The sequence below is a fragment of the Simochromis diagramma genome, unplaced genomic scaffold (genome assembly GCF_900408965.1).
Source record: "Simochromis diagramma unplaced genomic scaffold, fSimDia1.1 OVJJ01000421.1, whole genome shotgun sequence".
Lineage (NCBI taxonomy): Eukaryota > Metazoa > Chordata > Actinopteri > Cichliformes > Cichlidae > Simochromis > Simochromis diagramma.
The window spans coordinates 2770428-2791336 of record NW_024387250.1 but is presented as its reverse complement, the minus strand read 5'-3'; the positions used below and the strand labels follow the sequence as shown (position 1 = coordinate 2791336).

The 20909-nt window shown below is 42.0% G+C and overlaps 1 protein-coding gene across 8 annotated transcripts in view; it reads right to left on the bottom strand.

Moving 5' to 3' along the window:
* The window catches only part of dst (dystonin), a 103035-nt gene that overhangs the window by 20291 nt on the left and 61835 nt on the right, over positions 1–20909 (bottom strand). For 6 of the 8 annotated variants that reach the window (XM_040001795.1, XM_040001796.1, XM_040001800.1 and 3 more), the window contains 29 exons: positions 20649–20864; positions 20427–20570; positions 20100–20336; positions 19251–19403; positions 18928–19161; positions 18533–18817; positions 17708–18256; positions 17115–17291; positions 16154–16277; positions 15273–15481; positions 14834–15151; positions 14584–14750; positions 14291–14447; positions 13787–13913; positions 13549–13599; positions 13053–13288; positions 12777–12906; positions 12305–12504; positions 11709–12207; positions 10132–11600; positions 3327–3488; positions 3052–3222; positions 2605–2771; positions 2306–2465; positions 1758–2084; positions 1520–1604; positions 596–837; positions 294–500; positions 81–200 (listed from right to left, as the gene is read on the bottom strand). In XM_040001795.1, coding sequence (XP_039857729.1) covers positions 81–200; positions 294–500; positions 596–837; positions 1520–1604; positions 1758–2084; positions 2306–2465; positions 2605–2771; positions 3052–3222; positions 3327–3488; positions 10132–11600; positions 11709–12207; positions 12305–12504; positions 12777–12906; positions 13053–13288; positions 13549–13599; positions 13787–13913; positions 14291–14447; positions 14584–14750; positions 14834–15151; positions 15273–15481; positions 16154–16277; positions 17115–17291; positions 17708–18256; positions 18533–18817; positions 18928–19161; positions 19251–19403; positions 20100–20336; positions 20427–20570; positions 20649–20864 — 7323 coding nt within the window. The remainder of the gene's footprint in view (positions 1–80; positions 201–293; positions 501–595; positions 838–1519; positions 1605–1757; positions 2085–2305; positions 2466–2604; positions 2772–3051; positions 3223–3326; positions 3489–10131; positions 11601–11708; positions 12208–12304; positions 12505–12776; positions 12907–13052; positions 13289–13548; positions 13600–13786; positions 13914–14290; positions 14448–14583; positions 14751–14833; positions 15152–15272; positions 15482–16153; positions 16278–17114; positions 17292–17707; positions 18257–18532; positions 18818–18927; positions 19162–19250; positions 19404–20099; positions 20337–20426; positions 20571–20648; positions 20865–20909) is intronic. The other 2 variants (XM_040001798.1, XM_040001797.1) reach the window with 2 other exon arrangements.

Sequence of the window (20909 nt, the reverse complement as noted above, 5' to 3'; positions counted from 1 at the left end):
CTCTAATTTGTTTAAATAGAGATCTGTACGCACACACACAGACATGCACACACACACACACACACACACACACGGCTAACCTTCTGTGCTTGGAGCTGAGCTGTGGTTTGGTCCTGCTCCAGCCTGATCTCACCCATCGATAGCAGTTTCCCCTCAGCGTCAGTCAGCCAGGAGAGTTCATTGTCTGCGGCCTGTTCAAACTGGAAACAAGAAAAAACAAGAGATACATTTAAAAAAGAGAGAGAGACAGTCGAATGAGAATAAAAGGCAGTGCGTTAAGTTATGTGGTTTACCTGTTGTGACTTGAGTATGTCAGCATTGATCTGGTCGACCTTCTGGGTCAAAGTGTCATAGGCAGCTCTGTACCTCTCATTATCCTCAGACACAAGTTTGTCCAAACTCTCACGAGTGTGCCAGGGGATCAAATCCAAGAGTGAACTGCTCAACTCATTCAGCTGGTCCAACACTGGTTTTTGGTCTTTGATCTCTTTCAACATGGCCTGGACAGAAAGCACCAGTTCATAAGTAATAAATGCATTGCTGCATTGTATGAATACAATTACAATGTTTTGCACAAAGTTGTAGAAATCCTTACCTTCTGCCTGCTTTGTGAATGAATCAGCTGCTCGCCGACTGGCTCCTGATGAGCAAAGCTGTTAATCTCAACCTCTGCTTTCTCTAGCCATGAGCTCAGATCCGTGTGAGTATGCTGCAGCTTAGAAGACAGACTCAAAACCTGCTCCAGTGTCTTTAAAACACTGCCACTCATAGAGTTTATCTCAGCATATTTTGTTTTTATTCCATCCAGTTTGCCTTGGATAACGATCACCTCATCACCTATAGACATAAAGTAAATAATAATGTTCACTGTCATATGCTTCTTTTGTTCTAAAACAGAGATACCTTATGCTAACAACTTCCTGCTAGCTGAACTCCGGGCCAAAATTCACGAGGTTAACAGAAAAGAATAAGCCTGCATCCTACACATTGTTGTCATTTACAATCTGCATATTAAATTTATAGCTACATACATCTAGCTGAATGTCAGCTAAGGTGATCACAAAGGCTGCAAACATAGTTTTTTTTTTTATTGTATTTGTCCTGTACTATGCAAATCAGAGAACAGGGGTTTTATCCATAACCTTAAGTTCACCTGCCCCTGTCCAAAAGTAACAAAGCGTGCTTATTTGCACAACCAGGGCTCTCTTTTTGCTACAAAATATATACTCATATGGAGATATATAGATGGTGGCTAGCAGCTACTGTGTTTTAAGCATTTCTGTTATGCTAAGCTAAGCTAACTGGCTGTTGGCAATAAACAAATATAAATCCCACTGGACAGACAGGTGTTATCTCACCATCATTGAAAAATTAGAAATCTATTTCTCTACAGAAGTTCATAGATGTGAAAACAACGTAATTCATGCAAAACGTCCCTGCTCAATAAAAAGGGCAATAAACCTTATGATGAGTAGTACAGAGACAGAACTGTTTGCTACACTGATAAATGAAGACGTGCCTGTTGTTTGCTTCAGTAGCTCTACCCCATTGGAGATGGCTTGGTCAACATTCTTCTTCCTTAAGCCAATATCACTTTGCAGTGCCTGAAAAGAAAAAAACGAGACTTCAGAGAGTCACTGAGAGTAACAAGAAATGTTCCTATGGTGACACACAAAAGAGCAAAATAAACTGAAACATGATTGATGCAACTTAAATGAAAGGGCTACAAAATGTGTGGCCTGAGGAGGAGTGTATACCCGTTGGTCTGCCAGCTGCTTTTCAAGAACCTCTAGTCTGTAGTCTTCCACCGACACTTCACTCAGCCTTGTGTGTATCTCGTTGAGCCAGTTCATGAGAGCCACTTCATCCTCTCCAAACAGCTGGGCATTTGCCAAAGCTTGCTGAAGCATTTCAGCTTTCCTCCTGCATCGCTCCTGGAGCTCTATGTAACTGGCCTGAGTGGTGTCCAGTTTAGACTGAACAAACTCCTTATCGTCCACTGAGCTCACAGTTTTGAGCATTTGGCCAAGATTGACAGCCTGAAACAGGTCTTTACTGTGATTCATAATCTCCTCCTCTAATGCCTGGCGGCAGGGGATGGGAAATGGACCAAGAAAACATGACAAACAAAAAACAAACACGTGATAAAAAATATTCAACTGAAATTTAGAAAGATGAATGGGAAATAATGAGAAGCGCAAACTTACAAGTAACAAGCAAAATGAATAAAACTGAAGTGAACTTAACTGATAGTTTAAAAAAAGCATGAAAACAAATGGAAATGATGAAAAATGATGGATATTACCTTGTGCTGAGATATCTGATCTTCCAGCTTAGAAGTCTCAGTGCCTATTGGCTCAGAGTTGGCGAGGTGTTTCTCTGTGGCTGACAGCCACTCGCTCAGCGGCTCCAGAGTCTCATGGAACTGCTGAGTCACCACTAAGATGCTCTCTAGTTGTTTGTGCCTGGAGATTGAAATCATACCAACCAACAGACTTACTCCTACTGGTCATTAGAAAGAATGCACCTTCGCTTTTAAATATTGAGGATCCACCCATCTTTTATATACAGTCTATGGTTTTACATTGCAGTTTTTATACTAACCTGTTTTCAGCCTTCTTGAGAAGCGTGTCCCACCTCTGTCCCAGGCATTCAATCTCTTTTGCCACTTTCTCCTTATCCACAGACTCTGCCAGTTCAGCAACCTTCCCTCCCTCCTTTTTTATCAGCTCCACTGTCGGCTTTCGGTCGTCCAGCAGTCTCTGTAAGAGCTGTCAAAGGCAAACAAAGAAAGAGAGTCATTGGGTGCCTTTTCATTGCTTTATTTTGGAAAAAAAAAAAAAACCCCAGTAAATTTACCCAACAAAAAAGAAGTGCTCTTTAAACACAAAGCTTTGTGTACCACACTTGTTTTTAACAATTAATGCCAATTAAATAAAATTAATGGCGGGGCCAATGTTAAGCAAACATGAAGTATTGAAGTGCTAACATTAAAACAGACTTCATTGTGTTTTCTCTTTGTGTGAATCTGTGATTGCACCACTGGCTTACCTTCTGCTCTTGTATCTGTGCCTTCACCACTTTGAACTCGGCAGACGGAGGTTTTTGATTGGCCACGAGCTCCTCCGTGTCAGTCAACCAGCTGAGTAGGGACTCCAGAGCATCCTGGAACTGGCCACAGTGCAAGAGGGCTTCGTGCAGCTGGGCTGAACGCTCAGCAATCTGCAGACCAAATGGTAAATATAGATGTCACCTGTTTTAAGGGCCAAGGTCAAGTCTTTATATTTTCACAACGGAAAAAAAAAACAAACACAAACACGTGTAACCTTTTTGTTGAGGGTATTCCACTTAGAGTTGACACCTTCCAGGTCGTCCTCGAGTTTCTTAGTGCTAGTGCCTTTAGCAGCATTCTGGATCAGACCCTGCCCGAGGGAATTGATGTCTTGAAGCTGGTTCTGCAGTGGATCAATGTCCTCTTTGTGAAAAGCCTAAATAGACATGGAACAAATCATAATGAATATTTTAGAATTGCTCAAAATACAATGTCATTAATCTTCAGGACATTATTTCCTGTGGCCTTGAAAAATCACATTCATACAAATCCAATTAAACTTGCATTATGTGTATGGAAAGAACAGATATTTCCATGAATTCATTCAACAAATCTGGAATTTGAGAAGGCGAATTACAATAACGTCCTGTTTTATAAGTTAGTTCAAAAACAGCTAAAAAAAAGACACACATAAAAATTCATAAATTCAGTGCATAATCCCAGGAAGTTATTTCATTATTCATGTCCAGAGACTACAATCGCCACATCAACACTTTAGGTTAACTTTTAAAAATCCAGCTAACACATTCAACTGTTTAACCAGTTAAGTAGTCATCAGCTTGGTTAATGGTTAAATCCCAGCTGTACACAATCACGCAGACAGACTTCCAGTCTGGCTGCTGAGAAAAACCTCATTCACCCATCGTGTAATCAGATATGTAAGACAAACACCAATCCATCATCCATGAAAAACGTATCTAAAGAGATGCATAATAGTGGTCAAAAGTTCAGAAATGGAGGGAGAAACTATTTTGGGCCACCTGTGGGGTCAATAAGCCCATAGGGTCCATTTCGGGGCACGCAGCAATGGCATTCAGTAAAGCCTCGATCTCTTGCTCCCCTGCGTGCTGGAATGTCTGTATACTTTTAGGCAGACAGGCTTCCAGTGACTGCAGAAACTCCTCCAGCTCCTCCATGCTGTATTTGGATGCCCCTTGTTGTACAGTACCGGGTTGTGTTTGCTGGCAGCTCTCCGTGGGTAGAGTTACAGAGTTTCCGTAAGTCTCAGGCTGTGTCACTACCACACTAACCAACTCACAGTCATCCTGAGATGACACATCCTCTAACAGTTCAGCAGTGGATAGCTCATCATAGTCTGTTAAAGTCCTGGAACGCCATCCAGAGGTGTCATTTTGAGCTCTGGAGGCTGACCCTGAAGATGACCTCCCTGTGGATGATTTATAATCTCCATTGCTTAGGTTATCCCTTTCATTAACCTTGATCCCACAGGATTCTGTCCCCTGAACCAAACTGCTACTGTGGTAAAGAGATTGGTTGTCCCTCACAGGCGAGAAAGGAAAGTCCTCCTGCCCTGAGCTGAGCGATCGCCCTGTTTTCAGGTCCCCAGACACATGCATTGCCTCGGAAGATGAGAAGCTTCTTGTACCGGGGCCTGTTCTTATGTGGGATCTACGACCATGTCGCTCCCTCTCCACAGTAGGGCTGTACAAACCCGAGTCCTCTTCAGATGTCAGTGAGCTGGTCCTACTCTGTCCTCTCTTGCCATTGATCAGGCCAGGCCTCTCCGCACTACCAGAACTCACTGTTCCACTGCGGCTTGCGTATTCGCCCAAATTAGTGGGGGCAAAAGTCCGCCATGACCGCCGATGATGACCGCCATGGTCCTTTTTCTCTCCTCCCTGCAGACGTGACTTCGACATTACTGTGTCGTTCACCCTAATAATGTCCCCATTCAGCTTAAGTCCATCAAAGATGGCACGCTCATCTAGCGTGACAGGTTTTCTGGTTTGGATCTCAAATGAGCTAGAAGGAGTGAGAGCTCCATTTCCACACAGGCTGCTGAGGTCTAACGTGCGATGGGTGTAAGGGAGGTTGCCTGTGAAGTGACGGGAAGAAAGACTACCTTTAGAGCCCGAGTCTATTTGCTCATTGAGCCGGACGGTGTCATAAATGGATCTCTGGGGCACATAGCAGTCATCAATGTTCATATCCTCCTCCTCCCCCTTCCCAACACAGGAAGGGTTTTGTCTGAGGCAATCTGGTCTGCTCAGAGGCTTGCCCATACTAAAACAATTGTCACAGCTTACAACAACAAAAAAATATAAAGGAGGTATTGAAATCCTTTGAGGTAAAAATTTAGTGTATGCTGAGTAGTTTAAAAAGAAGCCAACATGTGGTCAAAGTAACCGTGTGCAAAATAACACTGTTTGTCCTCTCTTAAATGAGAAGCTAACAACTGAACATAAAACATTTCAACTATTTTTTTAAATAAAATATTCTCTCAAATTACAAATTCAGCCACAATTAAGATGATCAAACTTCAAAACAAAAGGCTTTGGATATACAAAAATATTCAAACAATATCTCCCAAAAATGCTCGGACTGTAAAACAACTTTATATTCCATAAAAGGAATGAAAGTTCAGTCTTTCAATAAAGTCACCTATTCCAAAAATATATTCCTCTGGGCTCTTCTCCAAGTATTGCCAAATACATAATTACTATTCCTCTGGTAGAAAGTGCTTCCTTTTTCCTGAAATCCTTACAACATCCACGTAAACTTCAGGAAAATCCTCAGTGCAAAGTGAAAATATCCAGAAACAAATCCAGCAGGCTCCACTAAAAACTGCAGGCAGTTCTGAGGAGAGCTAGTACTCCTGGATAAACAAAAAAGCCTGCCCTTCCTCTCCCATCGCTCCCCTCACACTGACAGACACTCTGCTGGCAGAGGGTTTCATGCCCCGCCCCCGCTCATTATTCAGACAACATCTGCCACAACTCCTTTTGTGCTCTGAGCCGCTCCGGCCCATGTTGATTGGTGGGCATATGACCCTTTCCCCCCCCCTGTTTAATTCCCCCTTATGTCCGCACGGCCCATATGACTTCACTTCTAACCCATGTTTGCATCATGACACATACTCTCACTTTTCCCTTTTTTTCCTTCAGTGACTGAGGAAATGAGAAGGGGAAGCAGTACGCACCAGCTCTCACTGTGATGACATCACACTACGCTGAAACACACACACTTTTTTTTTTCGTCTTTTCTCGCTTTGCCCTCTGCTTTCTTCTCGTGGACGGTTGCTGTGGACCCCACAGATATTCTTAATTACAGTGGAATGCTGAGGGAGGCACAGGTCCCAGGTAATTTAACACCGACGGCTCTGCCAAGTGCATGACGCGACTTTTTAATGTCCACTGACCGGGGGTAGGAGAAGAATGCAGGATAGAGAGGAGATAATGAAAAGAGTTTATATCTGTTTCCTGCATTGTCAGCACCGCAGCAGCTCTGCGTGAATTTCAACAACCCAAACCACGGTTTCCAGTTCTGCACGCTTGAGCAGAGACGGAAAGAGGAAGATGTTAGGGATAAAAAAGCAAAACTTTAAAGCGAGCGTGTGTGAAGCTGGGACAAATTTGAATATATGAATACCAATTATTTTTCCTTTTCAGCTGCTACAGGTCTCTTTGTCACTCTTTGTAAGTTACATGTAACTTTACAACCTGGCAAACTTTTCATAAATTGTGAACACTACATTTTATTTAAGTTCTAAAGACCAAAAGTAGAGGGCACTAAAGGTTGAAGAGGTGGTTTGTTTGTTTTTTTAAATTGAGTAAAGCTCTTTTATTATCACCAAAGATGAGCAAACATTATTTAGAGTGCATGTAGTGTGTGTTCGAGGGCGTGTGTGCACTTCTTACAAGGATTACCAAATCTCAGTGATGCTTTGCTTTGCTTTCGTCTCTATCGAGTTATTACTTTTGGCCTGTAAATGGTAAATGGCCTGTATTTGTATAGCGCTTTTTCTAGTCCCTAAGGACCCCAAAGCGCTTTACACAACCAGTCATCCACCCATTCACACACACATTCACACACTGGTGATAGCAAGCTACATTGTAGCCACAGCTGCCCTGGGGTGCACTGACAGAGGCGAGGCTGCCGGACACTGGCGTCACCGGGCCTTCTGACCACCACCAGTAGGCAACGGGTGAAGTGTCTCGCCCAAAGACACAACGACCGAGACTGTCAAAGCCGGGGCTCGAACCGGCAACCTTCCGATTACAAGGCAAACTCCCAACTCTTGGTTGAGATGGCCTGAAACAACATTTCACTCAAACTCACTGCTTTCACACTACATGGGTCTTTTTTTTTTAAATCCTATTGCATCTAAACTTTATGTCTGCTCTCTCCAACACTAGAAACCTTTAATGAGTAAAAACTCAACATAACAACTCCATTACACTGTTCAGCTGGCCCACAGGGGTTTCATGTTTCACATTAATAATAATTTCTCATGACTTTGTGAATAATGAATAATGTGGCTCCAGTGACACTTTTTACAACTATCATCACCTTCAATGAGCTGGAGTAGCTACAGTGTGATTCAGAAGGTAGACATTTGTCTTGACTTGCAAGAGACACTGATGTAATGTCTCAACAGTGAGAAAAAGTTGCCACACCAGCCCCCCACCCGTACAGTTGAGTCACTAAAACATGACCTTGGGTGCACATAAAGACACACAGGGCTTCCAAGCTCCTACACAACTCATGGGAAAACAACAGCAAACACATGAAGTCGAAGACGTCTCATTCGAAACTTGACCTAAAATGGTAACAGCACATGAAAGAAAGGAATCCAAGCGCTGTCTTTCTCTGTTTATTTCTTGCTCACTAGCTGCCAATAAAGTCCACTTAACCAACAGCAAAAAATAGCCTGATTCACTGGATATAAAAAAGAAGATGACACAATTATCCAGACTGCTGCTAAATAAAGAAACAACTTCAGGTCCAACACTGATTTGCTGTCCTGGACCGTTCCCCCCCTGATATTGTTACAAATGAGTGTAAAGAGGATTTTCCGCTGACAGCTGAGGCCGTGTATGCCCTCTAAACGCAGAGTGGCAATAAGACAAAGACTTGGGGGGTGAATCACTGTGACAATGCTGCTTAGCAACAACTTGAATCAATCACTTTGTTAATAGCTACCCTGCAAGCTCTTTAAACTAAACTCCACACTAGAAGCAGGCACCTCCGACCTTGCTACCCCAATGATATTTTAATACAAGCATCCCTTGTGGGGGTTGGATGCTCCCCTGTTCGAGTGCAGCTCCCCATTAATTGAGAAAAAACAATCCCTTGACCTACATACAGGACAGATCTGTGTGGTTTGCCTATACACAGCTGTTTACATTGTTTTGGGGGATTTTGGTAAATACTAATACTATAAATAAAGAAGGCCTTCATCATTGCACCTCTACAGCAAATATAGGTTAATCTGCTTTTGAATCTACAGGAATTTAGGAGCTTTTAGAATATTTTGCATCCGTCTGTGAACCTTAGTACTGGCTAACCCATGTTTGATCCCTACGTGATATCAGCAAAGGCACCCATAATTTTGTTAACAATGTGTGAGAGTTAGATTAACTTGAAAACAAACCATTATGTCTGTAAAACTGCCAATATGCTTAAAGGCCCTACAATAACGCTCCAATACACTTAAGTCTATCAATTTTACACACTGAATCCAAAAATTACAGGCAAAAGTTGAAATCAAGAATTTATAGACTTAAAGTGTTCATTGGCATAGGCTGTAATTACATAGCAGCTAGTTTAAATAATCAAGCTATTGATTGATTTAAAAGTGCTTCACCATTTTTAATGGACACTTAACTGAGCACAAATACTATATTATTCAGGGGGTTTTAAAAATGACAGCAATGTCGTTTGCCAACAGGGGTCAAAATAACAGACATCGACTTTGAGCTCAGAGCTGCAGATGATCAGGTTGCAATGGTTTGGAACAACTATATCTGTGTTAAGAGAGCAAGATGCAGGCTCAGCGTCATCATAAAATCAAGCAACACCCTGCTGGCAGCCACCTGGCTATGACGGCCCTTCCCTTTTGCCCCATCACTGCATATGGAGCCCTAGCTCTTTTGTTGACACCAGATGCCCCAAATGAACCAGGAGTCCCCAGAGGATTGTGTGCTCAGTGTGCTGGTATAATTTTCTCCTGTGCGAGGTTCTGTGGGTAGACAGCATGTATATGTAGGTTTTAAAAGTTGTTGTTTTTTTTAAACTAACGAAATCCAGATTTAGGCTTAAAATTAAAGCAGGATTCCAATTAAATCTATGTAGATCACAACTACAGTTCCCTCAAAGTGCTCTATACTGTAAGGTAAAGACCTAAGAATAACTAAGAAAACCACAATGAGACAATCCTCTGTGAGCAAGCACAGTGGAAACAAAAAACTCCCCTTTACAGGAAAAACCCTCCAGCAAAAAAATAGATCATTCTTAACTCATTTTTTTGTAAAGCACTTAATCCACTATTGTAAAATGAAAATTTTTACTTTAATGCTTAAAATTTAATTTTAGCAGGAATATCAGATATATTATATATATTGTTATAGATATTGTGGAAATTATTATATTATATTCAGTGTTGCTAGAAATTAGTTTGAAAATATTAAGCTTTAACTTTATTTTGGAGGGCTTACATCCGAAACAAAATCGTTAGAGAAGAAACTGACAAAAACACAGCATACATGATAAGATATCAAATGTCTACTGCTTTTCCAAAAGTAAAAAGTGAATGAAAGGCACAAAAATTGAGATTTTTTATGATCATAGGAAATTACTGACTTTTGAAATAAGCTAGATGTATGAGGAGGTATAAAGTTCCTTACAACAATGATCATCAGCTTTACCCCTGTAGCAACACTGATTCCCGGAAATCACAAACCAAAAAGGTGCAGATATACTGTGGTTTAATGTGTTAAAAAATGCCATATTATCAGGCAAAAAACTGAAAATAAAGCCTCAGATCAGGACAAACATACCTTAAAAGCCTCCAGCTGCTGGTTGATCACTTCTGTCTCCATGCTGACCGGCTCCTGGGACGCCTCCTTGTCCACAGCTCTGCAGAGTTTATCTTCCATTTGATTGAGTTTACCATACAGCTCCTCTAGCTTTGTAAGAGTACTCTGCACCTGGACCTCTCTTCCTTTGGCTCTGTCTAACAGTTTGCCACACTGCTTACTCAGAGCATCCAGATCTCTCTTCAGGCCCAGAAGGTCAGGTGAGGGTTCAGACTCTAACATCTTCTTACAGCTGTCTCCAGCATTGGCTGTGTTAGCCATGAGCTCTCGCAGCTTAGCCACAAAACTCTGAATGCTGTCCTGCTGTTCTTTAAGAGTGTCCAAATTGAGATCCACTGGGGACATGCTGTCTAGCTCATCATCCAGCTCTGTGAACTGTGCAAACATCTCGCGGATGTTGTTTTGGAACTGTCCGATACCTTGCAGTTTACCCTCCAATGCTTGACATGTCTCCTCCAGTTTCTTATTAAGGTTGCTGTAGTCCTTTTCTATGCTGTCTGCCTGTAGTAAAAGGTCTGTCACTCCTTCAGCATCTGGGACATCCACCACAAGGTCCTTGGCCAAGGCCTTCATGTGCTCTACTTGATTCTGCACAGCCTCTAAACTCTTGTGTTGGGCTTTCATGTTGGTTAGGCTCTTGTTGCTGTGTGCCTGAACTCCCTGTGTTTCATAGGCATCCACTTGCTTCTTAGCTCCCTCAAGCTGAGTCTTTGCCTCTTTGCACGCATCATTAAATTCCTTTACTGTGTGCGAGATCTTCTCTAAAGATTCCCTTTTGCTCTGCAGACTTTCCACTATATTGTCTACCCTTTTGCCAGTGCTAGCCTTCTCTTCTTTTATAGCGTCAGTGTCTGTGTTGGCCACCTCAAGAAGGCTATCTGCAGCTGCGTTGAGCTGCTCCACCAACCCTCTGTGCTTATCAACATCCTTCTGGAGAGCTTTCAACTGAGAAATGGAAGTCTCCACAGCAGCAGGATCAATGGTGAGCTTGACTCGGCCCTCGCTAGCCTCACACTCCTGAATCCAAGAGTTAAGCTTCTCCGCATGCTCCTGATACTTCAGTGATCTCATCAGAGCAGTTTGGAGTTTGTCAGCCTGCTCTGCGGAGCTCTTCTTCACTTCTTCCCAGTTGGATGAGAGGGTAGTAAGCTGACCTTGTAGTGCTAACTTCTCTGCACCATCAATGTTGTGCAGAAGCATCTCTCCCTCTCCAATGATTGTATTAAAAGCTTTCTCATGTTCACCGAGAGCCTTCTGGAGTTTACTGTGCTCCTCCACAGTTTGTTGCAAAACCTCCACTTTGGCAGAGATGGGTTTGGGCTTCGATTGGTCCTGGAGCTTCTCACCCAGCCATGACTGTAAATCTTTGGAAGTCTGATGAAACTGCTGAGAACTGGCAAAGGTGGAGTTTAACTGTTCAATTCTTTTTGCTGGAACAGAGAAATATGGAAAACATATTCAGTAAGTTGATCAACACCAGCGATAAAGTGAGTTTTGTACAACATAACCAAACAGTTTTTAATTTTCAGGACACTAACCTGCTTTCTCTTCCAACTGCTTAAAAGGCTTGCAAACACTCTCCAGCTGCCTTGCGAGGTCTGCTTTGAGGTAGTCCTCAGTCACCATCGCTGTGAGCTCTTCATTGATGGCCTCAGCCTCCTTCAGCTTCTTCTTCTCCTCTCGCAGCTGAGCCGAGATGTTCTGGGCATCCTCCAACTGCTTCTTCACAGCATCAGGTTGCGTGCTGAGGCCCTGATGGTTTGTGAGCTGACTCTCCAGCTGAGTGGCAGTGTTACTGAGGCTCCTCAGTAACTCCTGAAACTTTCCGGTTTTCACCACTGCCTGATCAATAAGGCTGTCTCGCTGGTCCAGCTGTCCTGTGAGGCCTGCCCACTTCTGAGTGACTGCAGCAAGCTGCTCGTTCACCAGCTTCCCACTCGAAGGGTCCTGATCACCTGATGAGCTTAGGATGGCGGAGGCAGCTTCCTCGAGTTGTTCATATTGAGGTTTGCGGCTCTTAAACTCATTCTGGAGGATCTGGGGGATAGAGAAAGAATATCAAATGACGATGAGCACACCTTAAGAAATCCTCAGGAAATGCTCAGTGAAAATGAGTCAAAGGCGCCATTCTAACCTGGACTTGTTGCTTCTGCATTTTAAGCATGTTCGGGTCTATGGAGAGGGGTCCGAGGACACTCATCATCAGCTCCTTCTCTGAAAGCCACTGACCAAGCTGCTGCTCTGTTGTTTGGAAGATGTCCAGATTCTTGTTGGACTGCTCCAGGTGCTGCTTCCTCTCCTCAACAGAGCCACTGATGTCTGCCCAGGCAGCATCTGAACAGGAGGACAGAACAATCACACCAATGTCCATTAGTCAGCACAACAGCACCTTTATGTCCTCTGTCCCACTGTTCTCCTAGCAAGCCTCCCACCTATTCACAACCTGGCACAACACATGTGTTAATTTAACCAGTGTACCGGGGGAAGGGACTGAGGTAGGCTCACATTTTGATAAATGAATTTATTAAATGCAGCATTAGAAGTCAACATAGACACATAGACATAAACAACACGAGGCCATTTGAAGCCAACACCACGGACCACACCTATTTCTGCCAGCATCTGCTTCCATTTTGCTGCCTCGGGTGAGTTTGGATGAGTCGTAATCAAGTCGAGAAGCTTCTCTCTGAGCTTGTGAAGCGCCTCTTGTTTTTGCTTCATGTTGTCTTCAAATGCCTGAAAGAGCAAAACAAATCATAAATACCTAATGATTTCTTTTAAGATTGTCCAATGACTATCGTATTCGCAGTGAGAACCACATGCAGTTTTGTTATATAATTAAATGTAACACTCCACGTGGAGAGCAGCAACACTTTTTGTACCTTCTGCTGTTCAAGCTGTGTTTTCACCGAGTCTTTTTCTGTGGCTGCACTGTTCCAGGACTGTGCGGTCTTTTTCATGTCCTTCAGCCACAGCATCATGTCATCTGTCTCCTTCTGGGCCTCTTTCACCTTCTGCAACAAACCACTCAGCTGTGCTGAGCGATTCTTCAGCGTTTCTCCGAGGTCCGTGTACCCCACATTGATGGAAGACATGTTCTGCTGAATAACCATCAGCTCTGAGGATATGAAAAATAATCTCACTGTTATAATTTTATTTTTTCCAGACATTTATAGTCAGCATGAGATATTAATAATAGTAATACATTAGCAACATGCTATATGGTATAGGACAGTGTATTCAGAATATGAGGACATTTCTTATTGTCTTTTTTCTTTAACTAATAGTTGTAATCTGAAGATACTTAGAGGTTATTTACGCAGCATGGACCACATACACTCTGATGACAAAGCAGCACCCACATACACACTTCATTACCTTTGTTGGTTAGGTAGGTATGGCTTGCTGGACCATCACCATTAGTAAGAGCTGATGCAAAGACATGAAACAAAGCTTATGTTAGGAACAAGCAGATGGACCAGAACTCATGGCACCAGATCCTTCAATGATCTTTAACAGTTAGTAATTAAACAACACTCAGAAGACAACCCAAACACTACCCATCTGATTCAGTTTTATGACTCATATACACGAGTCTATGTGTGCTGATGTTTACCCGACTTGTTGGGAGTCTTTGTCTTGGCAGGTGATGTGAGGAAAGTAATCAAGTTGCACAGCGTCGATCCTTTAGTGTTCAGGTCTTGGACAACGGGGCCTTTGGATGTCCATTCATCTAGTAATCCCTGATAAAACATTCATTATATGTCATTTAGAAGATAGACAGACAGACAGATCTTTTTATCTTTTCTGTGAAGAAAACAGTCTCTCTGCTGGACAGCGCACTGTTTCACTCTTAGATATGTCCTGTATAGACACCAACTATTTAGCTGTCATTAGCAGGCAGAGTAAGCACATTTGGGTAGTATGGAGTTTAAGGAGACTCGGACTATAATCTACTAAAACGTAGTGACTACCTATTGCAAAACCCATGAATTCCAAACTGCTGTGTCAGTGTGTAAACAGCAGTGACTTCTGTTCCAGCACCTTAACTGCAGTAAGATAAAACACATAAAAATAACACTCTCTCTAAAATATACTTTGTATTTATCTCATGACTCACGGTGACTATCTGCAGGTCGCTCTCCAGAGTTTTCTCACTGCTGCTTGGCTGATCTGCAGGTACTTTGTCATTAGCCTCCTCCAGCCACTTAGTGAGAGCGCTAGCTGCAGATCTGAACTCTCCCAGCTGGTCCTGACAAGATGACAGTTCCTCTTCCCTGCAAGCAGGCGTGAGGAATCAGTCAGAGTTTGCATCCATTTGAATATTACAAACAATGCACAAATGTTAAAGTTAATAAAAAGAACTCAAAATTAAGAGTTAAAAATAGCAAAACCCTGTTCTTCCAGACTTACTTTTCTTTGATGGTGTCTTTAAAGGTGCTGAAAACATTTGAGAGATTGTCCAGCTTGCTCTGAATTTGGGCTTTGTTTCCATCAGGACTTATTTCAGACAGTTCCTTGGACAAAGTCTGCAGCTTCTCCAAATCACCAGCATATTCAGCCATATCAGCTTTGGTGTTCTGCAGAAAAATATCATCTGTCAGCTAATCTGTGCATGATGAAATTAGATTAGTGAGAAAATAGTCAAAATTTTTAAACGCACCTGCATTAGCTGAGACAGTTCATTGAAAGTTTTCCCCGGGCCGTCTGTTTCGTGCAGGTCCTGTGAGCGCTTCAAAACAAACTGCTGGACTTTTTCGGCTACATTCTCAAACTGCTCTACCTTTTCTTTCAGCTTCTCCAGAGTAGCAATTTTTTGCCTGTGCTGATCACACGCATCAGAGAAGCGCTGGGAGAGAGAGTCCATCTTAGACTGCAGAAGCGCGGCAGCAGAGGGATCAGCCGTCTCCACAAACTTCTTCACCTTGGCTTTCATGGCTGAGATGCTGCTCTGGCGACTTGCTATGTCCTGCTCTAAAGCCTTAAACAAAAAAAAGATTGAAAACAGTAAAGTTTTATTAGATTATTAAAATAAATATGAAGCTGGTACGAAATTTTAGCATTATTAGAGCGCTTAAATGTTGACCAAAAAAACCACATACTGCTTCTTTGCTCAGGATGCCTCCAAGAGATGCAGAGTCCAAGGTTATTTGCCCTTTTTCTTCCACACTGGCCTCAACTCCCTCCATCCATCCCATCATCTCATCCAAGCCATCCTGAACACTCATAGAGCGAGTCAGGGTGATCTGCAGCTTCTCATTTCGATCGCTTACAGACTTGGAAAGGTTGTCGTAACGCTCCACTATGTCATCTAAAACGCACGAAAACAAATCAGGTTCTGCTTAAAACAGGATCATGTCTCGCTGTCTGGAACACACCATAAGGTAAACATTTCAAACTAAGGTAGAAACATATTTGGCTTTTATGAGTTTGTTTAGGCTATAATGTTGGCAAAGGACATCCATTAGCTTTTTGGTTGAGGTAACAGCATTTTAAGTACATGCCAAGAAACCAATAACTGGGGAAAAATGAACACAAATGATTCAAAAGCCATGAATCACATTGATAACATTTTTCTGTTGTAGTAAAGTAATGGTGAACTCTTTGTGGTATGTTGACACCAACCTAGCTTGATAAATCATGGCTTTCTTTTTTACATTAACACAGTGCTCGATTAGTATTTCGCAGGGCAGTTTAAAATATGTAAAAATTTTCCAAAACTACTTCCAAATTGTTTAACTGTATGCTGCCTTTCAAGTTACTTATTTAAAAGGTCTAAATCTGAACAGCAGGAATTTGGGTGTCCCTTCAGCCCTGAGTAGCTTTTCCAGACCATGGATTAGGCCCAGACTAAAAGAACAAGTAGTGCAGACTTTCATTAAAAAAAGTTTATAGTCTAGGACACTAGGCTTAATGTCTGTCTGGGAAATTGAGCCATTAGGTATACAGATCATGCTGTGCAGCTGACTTTTATTTTTCTCACCTACTGTCTCCTGGATCTCATCTGGATTGCTCAGCAGGTCACCTTCAGATGTTATTAAAGACTCAGCTGTTTTACGTAAAGAATCAATAGCAGTCTGGTGCCCCATCATCTGACCTTGTAAAACCTGGAGATTAATAAATAGTGACAAGAAAGGTAAAAAAAAAAAAACAATCCTCATAAATACATGCTCTGTTTCTACAAAATCTACTCTTTTTATATAGCGTACTTGATGATAATAACCTCAGAGCGATCGTGCCTGGGTTTAATATTGGTTAGTTGAATCCACCTATGTGACTTCACAATTACTCTTAGAGAAGTGCTTAGAATTTCTGCAGTGATTTCAAGTCCAAGCCCAAAGTACTGTGTTTCTTGGTTGGCTCGCAGGCAGCTCTTATCTGTGCATATTTATCCTGTAAGTCACTACCTCGCTGCAGAGAAATGTTGAAACTAGCTGCAGCCAAAGCCTTGACAGAGACAGCTCTGTCAGCCCAGTTCGTTATCTTCTCGTAGGAGTATGCGCACTACAAATGACCAGAGTTAAACTATTCACATGTGGGTTTGAGTTTAAACGCAAAGCTAAAAATAACTTTGTTGCACTTAAGTCAGTGGAAACACTGTATATGGCGAGGCAAGGTCTATTGCCCTTATAACCCCTATAACTGTCACGTCTAAACAAGGCTGTTCCTTCTGTCTGTGCTTGGATTGCGCCTAACCTTTAGAGTTGACGCCGAGTTGATGAAAGCTATAATGAGGATAAATAACACAAAAAATAACATAAAAAAATGTCTAAAAGTATCTTTTCACATGAATTCTCTTTGGCCTCGATAACAAGGGATAACAATGAGATTAAAGAAAAAAATACCACAGGGTTGAAACAAATCTCGGCTTTTCAACACAACATTCTTGACTTGACTTTAAACTCTTAGGCCTAATTAGTTCAGCTTTTTGCTGCGGTTCTTGCCTTGGTGTCCTCCAGCTGTTTCTGTAGCGTTTGAGGGTCAGCTGCTATGGCCTCCGATTGCTGCTTTCTCGCCTCCTCCTCTGAGCTGTTGAGCCACTTCAAAAGACCGGTGCTTGAGTCGTCATACTTTTTGTACTTGTCAACCACGTCTTTGAGGTTGTTGCCAAGCAGATTGCACTGTGACAAAAGAAAAATAGATTCACTTTGGTTGTTTAAATAAAAGAATAATAGCAAAAATAACTGACCATAAGATCTCGATCTCAAAAAGCCATTTTCACAGTAAAGTTAACTAAAAGAGGTGCTGCAGTTTTACTTATATTTTAAAATAATATTTTCAAATCTAATTTCAATCAATGTTTTCTGTTATTTATTCCACTGTAATTCCAACTAGGACAGCTCTAAACTTTCTGTGCAGCAAATCAGCTTCATGTTAAACTACATCAACTTTAACCTTAACCTTATATACATTTAAATAAAAATTAATTTGCCATTTAAAACTTTTTTTGGTGTTTATTTTTTATTAGGACAGATGCTGCCACACAGTGGGAAAAATAAGCCATTACGCCCATTCTGATCAGCTGCATACTAAATACCTGTGAGTGTAGTGTTTTATATCGACTGGCTGCTGAATCTAGTTTATCCTTGACAGCAGAACAGGTCCCTGAAGTATCCACATGCAGCAGCGGATTCTTAGCTGCCGGGTCAGCTGATCCAAATGCCTTAGCCACGTCCAGCACTTTCTGTCCCGAAATAGTGATGAAGCGAAGGTCCCCTTTGTGGGAAATCACATCCTCCGAGAAGCTTTTCTGTCGCTGAAGGTTATCACTGAGGATATTAAGGGAGCTTGCAGGTGCTCCCAGTTCCAAAATCTCTTCTTCAGCCTGGTTTAACCAGTTTTCAAACTCCTCACAGTCGTCCTGGAACTTCTTCAGCTCCTCCTGGACACACTGCACCTGCTTCATCTGCTGCTCAGCCTGAGTCAGGGACGTCTCATAGCGCTCCTTTAGCTCTTGGATGTTCTTCTGCAAAGCCTCCTTCTCCTGTGGAGACAGCACGTTGGCTTGCTTGTCAAGCATAGCCTGAGCTGACTGGGTGGCCATGATCAGATCCTGCTGCTGGGACAGAATCTCCTGGTGATGGGCCTATGGTCACAATTATAGCAAAACATGTTATTAGTATGCCATAAGATATTTTAGACATTTTTGAGACCTTAAGTGTAGTCTTATCTATTTTTTAATGTTTTGAAAACACTCAGAGGCATTTCTTGTCTCCACCATCTCTTTAATACACGTTATATTTCAGTTATTAAGACAGCTTCATGTTTTCAGTCTAGTAATCTTAATATTGTGAGCTGTTAGGAAAAATGGTATGAATCACTATTGAAAATAAATAAATAAACTCCAACAAACTAACTATACCTTGAGCCCTTGGTACTGCTTATCAAGATTCGGGGATTCATTGTCCTCGCCACTGGTCTCTCTGCCAAAATCCTTTTCAGTGGCCTGCAAAGCGTTTCCGTTGGCATTATCATCGTCTGTTATCAGTCCCTTAGCTGAAGGTTCCTCTGGCAGGTTTCCATTTTCCTGACTTACATGGTCTGTTTGATCCAGGCTGCTCTTGTTTTTATTTCCTACATTGGAAATCCAGTCCAGAAGACCTTCAATTTTGCTCTTACTCTCCTCAAGCTGTTCGACAGCTGCTGCCTGTGCCGACAGACCACACATTAACAATGCTGATTTCACTCTAACATACAATTCAAATTCTCAGGAAACAGAGAGTTTTTACAGAAAGCACACATGGAAGGAAGCCAAACCTTTTCGCTCTCCTGCTGTATGGCTGTCGTGACAGCTTTCTCCAAATCTTTTCTGGAGTCCTCGGCTCGCTGGTTGATGACCTTGGCTTTGCTTTTAGCCTCTTCCAGCTTGCTTTCAATAGCGGTGATTTGATCTGGTGTCATCTTGCTTCGGTTTTCCATGAGAAATGTATTAGTACTGCTGATCACATCATTTAAGGCACTGGCGTTTGTCAACACGTCTTTTTGGAGAGCCTTGTGAAGAAACAGAACGTTTTTTTAACTGATGAATGAAGCATAATATATTTTTTTGTACTGGCAAACCAAGTGAAGTTATGACAAACCTGATGCTCCTGCTGGTACTGCTGCAGGTCTGTAATGCTCTCAGCATTTTCAGCCTGTTGCTTATGGCCAATCAGGCGGTTCTCAGTCAGCGTGAGATTATCACACACGTCCGCCAACTTGTCTGTAAACTCCTTCTGTTTCTCCAATAAAGACTGACATTAGAAAAAAAAAGGTCAAACTTTATATCTTTAAATTTCGTGTTGCGCAAATCTATTCTCACTAAAACATTCATGTAGACACAAACATCAAAGGTGTAAAATAGTTTTCACATAATGAAAATGAAAGGAAGGAAAGGAAGGGAGCAAGAATTCGAGCACGCAGAGGTAACGTGCGAAGTTTGCTTCAGAATAAACTCTCCTAAATCAAACCACTGTAAATATCGAGTTTGCTGTAAACATGCTGTTTGCCAATTTGTTGCCATGGTGCTAAAAAGCACAGGAGGACATCATATTGTGTGTTAGTCTGTTTGTTTTTCAGGACATTTTCCAACAGAGATAGCACATTTTGTCCAGTTAAATGTTCGCCGGAGTCTCAAAGCCTGTAGAATGAAAACAAGCACAGAAGTTAGTCTGCAGCAGGGATCGAGCACTCAAGCATGCAATGCTGTTATTTCTCTGAGCGCTTACAACCTCACACTCTGGAAAAGAAACAACAAACTCAGACCAGAATACACTGAAACATGCAGAATGTCTAAAATAAAAATAAAAACCCACTCAGATTTACAGCTTAAATTCAAGTAAAACAACTGAAAATGTCAATCTAAACTGCAACAAAAACAGAGCTACACTTTTTCTTTCCAGGAAAAATCTCAGTGAAATGATATATTTATAACATATACAAAGGCAGACCTCTGCCAGGTTTTCTCTCTCTCTGGCGTCAAGCAGGACATCTAAGGCACTCTTCTGTGTTACAAGCCTTTCTATCTGGTCTCTGAATGCTCGCTGAGTGGTGCTGAGGAACTTGAGGAGGTAGCTACTCTTAGCCGGACTCAGGAACTGAGTGTGCTCTGAAATAAAGCACTGGATATCAAACGTGACATCCTCTAACTTGAGCCTGGCTTCTTTTTGCAGATGGTCCTCCATGTCCTGGGAAAATAAAACATGGAAGGATGTTGAGGGTTTTTCTCCTCTTGTTTACTCAAGCTGTGCAATGCTTTAAACTGCAATTTAAGGTACCTTATTCTGCTGGCTCAGATGTTTCAGAGTGTCCACATCACATGTGTTCAAATCCACACCCAACATCTCAGAGTTATTTTGAATGAGCCCCGCCAGCTTATTGAGATCACTGAGATGCTGCTGATATGTTGATTCCAAGTGTACCTAAAATCATATATAAAGGGGTTAGTGGCTGATGCTACTGTTATATTATTGTATTTTAATTACTGTGTTAAGACTGACCTTCCCTGTTTCCATCGCTTGAATCAGAGAGCTGCTTCTTTCTGCACACATCTGAGACACAGCAGTAAAATCTGGCTCTAACTCCAGATATATCGAGGCCAAGTCGTGGTGGATCTGCTGGGGAACGTCTTCATCAGCAGAGTTTATGAGTTGTTTGGCTTTCTCCATATCGACTGTCAGAACATCAGCCAGACTAGAAAGCTGAGACTGCAGAGACTAGATAGAAAAAAAAAAGAATTTGATCAGGAACTGAAACACACG